Source organism: Notothenia coriiceps, unplaced genomic scaffold, assembly GCF_000735185.1.
Source record: "Notothenia coriiceps isolate Sejong01 unplaced genomic scaffold, NC01 NC01_scaffold00024667, whole genome shotgun sequence".
NCBI classification, from domain to species: Eukaryota; Metazoa; Chordata; class Actinopteri; order Perciformes; family Nototheniidae; genus Notothenia; species Notothenia coriiceps.
Genome location: NW_011357368.1, coordinates 9,780,036 through 9,786,281, shown reverse-complemented (window position 1 = coordinate 9,786,281; position 6,246 = coordinate 9,780,036). Strand labels below are relative to the sequence as shown.

The 6,246-nt window shown below is 42.9% G+C and overlaps 1 protein-coding gene across 1 annotated transcript; it reads left to right on the top strand.

Moving 5' to 3' along the window:
- The first annotated feature begins 2,287 nt into the window (after window positions 1-2,287).
- On the top strand, window positions 2,288-5,530 carry LOC104955483 (type II iodothyronine deiodinase-like). The gene is made up of 2 exons (XM_010782810.1): window positions 2,288-2,631; window positions 5,306-5,530. Exons 1-2 carry the CDS (start codon window positions 2,407-2,409, stop codon window positions 5,528-5,530), a joined length of 450 nt encoding a protein of 149 aa, XP_010781112.1. The 5' UTR covers window positions 2,288-2,406.
- Window positions 5,531-6,246: the final 716 nt, after the last annotated feature.

The following is a 6,246-nucleotide window of genomic DNA, read 5'->3' as shown; positions in this document are numbered from 1 at the left end:
CCACAAACCCACTGAACAGATTACCCAAGATCCTTAGCTTGAAGCTCGTTGATTGGATGTTTTAGCCGCAATGCATGTTGGCATATGATGTTAATGCGATATGATATCTGAAAACATTTAAAAAAAAATAGAACAATACTTTATTCCGAGTGTGCTTGCTTTTCTCTTTGGAAGTCATCACATAACGGCATTGTAATACACGGTTTGGCTTCATTAAATATTACACATCTGCCGTAGTTCTTTATTTATAGAGCCCTGATGAGAAGACTTCCGGACAAACTTGAAGAACTGCCGCCAAAACTGAATATGTGACGTGGATCATAAATATATCAACAATTAAACAACATCTTGCATTTCTTTTCACAAAATACATCTCCTTGCAGTATCAATAGTAATGCGGCTGACTTTTATATTTGATCCAATTTGTGGATAGGTTATATTTACACCATAACGGTGCACAGCTGATAGAAAAGGACTTGTAGTTTTTAAAGATATTACTGATTTTCTTTGAATAAGAATGTAAATACTGAGTTGAGAGAATAGTCAGGGGATTTGGGTGATGGGAGACACATCTATGGAATCTAGGGGTGGGCGATACCACAAAATCTGGATTCGATCCGATACCAAGTATTTCAGGGCCAGTATCGCCGATACCGATATCGATACTTTTTTTAAATGAAAAGCGTCTTATGTAGCCTACTTTCATATAGGGGAGAGCTGCGTGATTTTTGAGCTGAAATCATCATAAATAGACAAAATCTGAATTCATTTTCATGAATAAAGACAGGACAGTTTTTATAGACGAATAAACGTTTTACTTTTGCAAATTTAAACTGAAAACANGACTTTATCTCTGCAAAGGGAAGTTGTTTCATAAAGTGCAAACTGTTACATTACATTACATGTCATTTGTTAGACACTTTTATCCAAAGCGACATACATACTCAATACTGTGGGCAATCCCCACAGGAGCAATTTGGGGTGAAGTGTCTTGCCCAGGGACACAACGACATGCTGACTGCAGTTGGGTTTGAACCTGTGCTCCCCTGATCTGAACACCAACGCACTAGACCACTGCGCCACACACCTCCCTCCCTGTTCACTAAAGTGCCCGAAGCGGTCAGTCCACAGTGACAAAGTTACCTTCGTCACTGGCCTTGAGGTGGCAGTAGTGCTTCCATAAACTAAAGGTGGGGCATTTATAGAAAAACTGTAAGAAGCACCTATTCATATTTAGACCAGCAAGTAGTTCAATGGCATTCTTGCTTATATTGTATTTGCATACCTGTATTTATGTGTCATGCTGGCCGATTACATATTCAGCCTTATTTTGTAAAAATGATGGGGGATACAATAGACTTGGTAACAAGTCAAACAAGAAACCTACATGTGAATGTAGAACAAGGACTATACTGTATCACAATGTTAACAGTGCACTTGCACAAGGGAGGGATTTCCTCATGGTCAGTGTTCACCAAATAGCACACTTTTAGCAAACGACTCCAGGGTTGTTCCCTCTGGACATCTTCCAGACCTGAGACTTTAGGACGTCTCAGTCCTGGTGTTGTGTTAAAGTCTGTTTCTCCATTGATTTGTGTTTCCCTTCACAGCATTACCTCTAACTCAACCACTCCTCTCTTATACCTGACAGCTGACACTAACACAATATTTACCTAAGCCTTATCACAAGGTCAGCACTAAAAAAAAAGTATTTAAAAGGAGCAACGGACTTCAATACAAGATATGATATTGGTGCACCAGTTCACGTTTGAATAATGACTGTGTGGATTATGTCTACCTGATCAACATGTATTGCTTTCAAAAAAGTGTTTATCTGTTTTTTTCTTGTTCTTTAATACCTCTGCAGTGCCCCGGAGGTGAGGTGGCATCTCTCCACATATAGAAGTGAGCATGCAGCTTTTTGGTCAGTTTGTATATCATTTAAATATATAACACAATAAAGACTTATTAGTTAAAAATGTTTCCTCATGTGGCAATATGCTTTCTAATAAAAAAAACAAGATTTATACATCTCAAATGTTTTTTTCCCCCACAGGCACAGTAGAATTACAAATTGTTCAGAGAAACCTTTACACAAAAAAGAAGAAGGAAAAACCCAAAGTGGAGCTGCAGCTCAACCCGAGGGAGGGGGGGAGGAGGGTATTCACTGTCTACATCTGACGTCAATCTTTCTACAAAGATAAGCCGTGTGGCTTAATATGAAATATAATGTTCGCACTTATAGGACGAGTTATGGAGCTCCAGCCTCCTCGTGCAGCTGCGAGCACACAGAAGGGGGACACAGGCACGCTGAACTCTGAGCGCGCACGGAGCCTCGCGCCGCTGGAGGCATGCAGGGCACGCTGCAATAGTTGTACTGCGGTCGGATACACGCAGGAAGACACAATGGGCATGGCGAGTGAGGATTTGCTGGTGACCCTCCAGATACTGCCCGGCTTTTTCTCCAACTGTCTGTTCCTCGCGCTCTATGACTCCGTGGTGCTGGTGAAGCGCGCGGTGTCGCTGCTCAGCTGCTCGCGCCCCGCGGGCTCCGGAGAGCGGCCCCGCATGCTGACCTCCGCTGGGCTGCGCTCCATCTGGAACAGCTTCCTGCTGGACGCATACAAACAGGTAGGGGCTGATCCTGTGGAGTCCCAGGGACCTGAACCCATCATCAGACACTCACTGTGTTTCAACTTCAGGAATATGCCACATGACGTAGTTTTACCAAATACTGTGTGTGTGTGTGCGTGCGTGCGTGTGTGTGTGCGCGCGCGTGTGTGTGTGTGTGAGTAACCCAGGCTTACTGTTAGTTATCCATATGTTTCTGTCTCTGTCTTCGTACAACCAGTGTGTACGCAGAATAAATACTACAAGATAGGGCTTTATTCATTCTAAGAGATATAATACAAATTAAGGGCGTAGGAAGTAACACGTAAAACAGTTTTAAATAGAATATCAGTACAAGACATTTAGTAAAATACAAAAGTAGGGTCAACAACATTAAAATAAAAAAGAGTAAATATATAAAGTGCATAATTAATTAGGTCAATTCACTTAAAGGTCTCCTATTATACTCTTTATTTACTATATATTATAGGTCTCAGATATATACAAACATGTATCTGAAGTGTTTGTCTGAAACACCAAACAGATCATTGCAGCATACCTCGGTTGTTGATTGGCTAATCCACAACCCCAAACATATTTGGCACAAAGTGGCAAAATCAGATTTTTCAGATCTCATTTTCAGACAGGTTTTTATATAAATGGATCAGGACAAAAAAGAGGGATAATGTTTTTTCCCAAACTTTCAGAGTCTCTTAACACAGAGGTGTTACCTTTAAAACAAACCATAAATGTTAATGAGAGCAACTTTACTGCAAGAGTAGATCAGTTATGATTTAGCCTTGTATTTTCCATTCAAGCTCCTCATAAGTGAAGACCACCAGACAATGGTCTATTTCTAAGGCAAGTTTTGAAAACATAAAAATCATTGGAGGAGATATATAACTCTAAAATGGCCAATCATTAGACCCTAAATGTTATCACTCAGAAAAGTATTCAAACGGGTCCCAAGGTGGATAGATCTGCAAACGCTCTGGGGGGGCAAACGGCTCCGTGTGTACGCCTCTATACGATCATTTTCTGATAACGATGAAATAGCCCCGCCTCCCTCTCCCCACGTCTCAAACCACCAGTACGTGTTGGCACGTAATCGTGTTCAGATCCACGCGATAATTTTATCGTGATGTGGGGACGTTACACACACTTTCTGTTTCCTGAAGTCGTACAAAAAATTTACTTCAACGCACACAAACACCAACCAACAACTGCCGTCAACAGGGAACATTTACTAAAGGGGTAAGCTAAACAGATCTCGCTGGTACTAAGCGCGTTTGAAAGTTGGGGGACCCCTTACCCTGCAGAGACACAATAAATAACTAGAAATTTGTTTATTAACTATTGCTGCGATATAATATTATTATATTTACCGGAGAGAAAGGAGGGGGAGAGACTGTCGACTAGACTCGCNTTATCTCTGCAAAGGGATGTTGTTGTGCAAACCCACATGTGCAATATCACACAGTGTGACTGGGTAACTTCGTCACTGTGGACTGACGGCTTCGGGCCTTGTGATATTGCACATGTGGGTTTGCACAACAACATCCCTTTGCAGAGATAAAGTCACTCAGCACTTTAGTGAACAGTTTGCACTTTATTAGCGTGATTGCACAGTAAAGTTTGGCATTGCATATTTGCAAATTTTATATAATTTATACAAATTATTGAGGTAGTATTTATTAACTGATTAAACCGTATTGATTGGAATGTTGTCCGGCAGGTGCTGGTCGGGTCCTCGGCTCCGCCTGAAAAGATAGGGGAGTTAGCGAGATTGCGGAATGTATTTATGCTGGTGTAAGAATGACAGCGGTTGAGAATAATCAGGGTGCAAATGGTATGTTGAGGGTGTGAAAATCATGGACGTTAAGTTGCATTAATTGTACAAGTTACCACTGTGTAAAGTTGACATATCACCCATGTCTGTTGCTGCTGATTGTGTGCACCTGGTGCCCTGTGTTGTCTCCTCCCCCCTCACCTGTGTCTTGTTGATTGATTAGTCTGTGGGCATTTAGGCTCTGTGTTTCCTGTTTGTGTGGGTGAGATCCTTGTGGCTGCAGGATGTGTTCAGGGAGAACAGCAGGATTGAGGCTGTGAGTCATGTGTCTATGATTTTAATAAATGCCCACACCGGGTTGTATTTGGGACGTTTGGCCTCTGCCTCCTTGCTTGGTCGGGCCGCTCAACGGTCAGTTTCACAAACAGTTTTTACAGTTCTTTCTGGGCTTTATTTGTCAGTAAACGGTAAACTATTAAAGTATTTTTGGGTATAACCATACCTAGCAAAGTGTCAGGTTTGTATTTGACGTTTAACTTTACCAAAACAGAAGGAAGGAGTCACGGGCACTGAGGATGTAAGACGTGTTTCTCCGCTGCTCCTGAGAATGTGACTTAATTTCATAAATCCTGCACAATTTTGGTATTTTATTGTTGAAATGAAATAGAACATAAACTAAGGATTCGTCGTACGTGACTTTTGTTAACCAAAACAACCGAAATGTCTTCTGCTCGCCAAAAATCCGAAGCACAGAGAGGAGGCCGCAGCAAAACCTCGCCTTTGCCTGACCCGGCTAACGCTACTCGAGGGGTGGCTGAAGCTAACGCACTCGACGCCGAACTTTTACAAAGTATGATGGACCCCCTGAAAGCCAATTTTTGGCAAAATTGACTCTTTGTCTTCCAGCCTATGCTCCGAGATTACCTCTGTCCGAAAAGAACTAAAGAGTCAATAGGACAATTACAAGCTAAAGTCGATCAACACGGACAAACTGTGCTTGAGCTTGAACGAGCTGCTACGGACCATGGCGGAAGGATAACGGAGCTGGAAGCTACAGTTAGCAGGCTCACGGCTCAGGCTAAACATGCTGATGATCGGTGCGAGGACGGAGGGGAGATCCAGAAGGAATAATATTCGGCTGGTGGGCATATCGGAGGGATTGGAGGGACCTCGTCCTACTGAGTTTATTGCCAAACTACTTCAGGAAATACTTCGCTTGGATGAAAAGCCCCTGCTAGATCGAGCCCATCGTACACTGCGGGACAGGCCCAGAGAGGGAGATGCACCCCGCCATTCGTCGTAAGAGTTCATTACTTTCACATTCGCAATGAGATCCTACGTCGGGCCGGGGAACTGTCTCCCCTCCTCTGCCAGGGTAAGAGGATTTCTATCTTTGCTGACTACACCTCCACCGTTGCTAAAAAGCGAGCTGCTTTTGGAACTGTCAAGCGTCAGCTGCACTCATGTCCGGGCATTAAGTTTGGACTTCTCTACCCAGCGGTACTCCGAATCACGCTGCCTAGCGGAGACACACATCGGTTTGAAGGTCCTACAGCTGCAAATGACTTTGTCAATACAAAACTCAAGAAAGCAGTCACTCCAAGTGCTGTGTGACGGAGCAGGGCTGAGCTAGCAGAGCCGGCTCCTTGTCACACTTTTTTTGTTTGTTCACAACAACTTTACTGCATCTCCCAGTAAATCATTGTAGCTTTCCATGATAATTAGTCACTGACAACATGTCTAACAGCGGCGTGTGGTCAGACGAACGTATTCATGTTCTGTTATTTTGTGTCGTGTTTACTCTTGTTTTTACCAGTCACCTTTCTTCTTTGGGTAGCTTAGTAGCT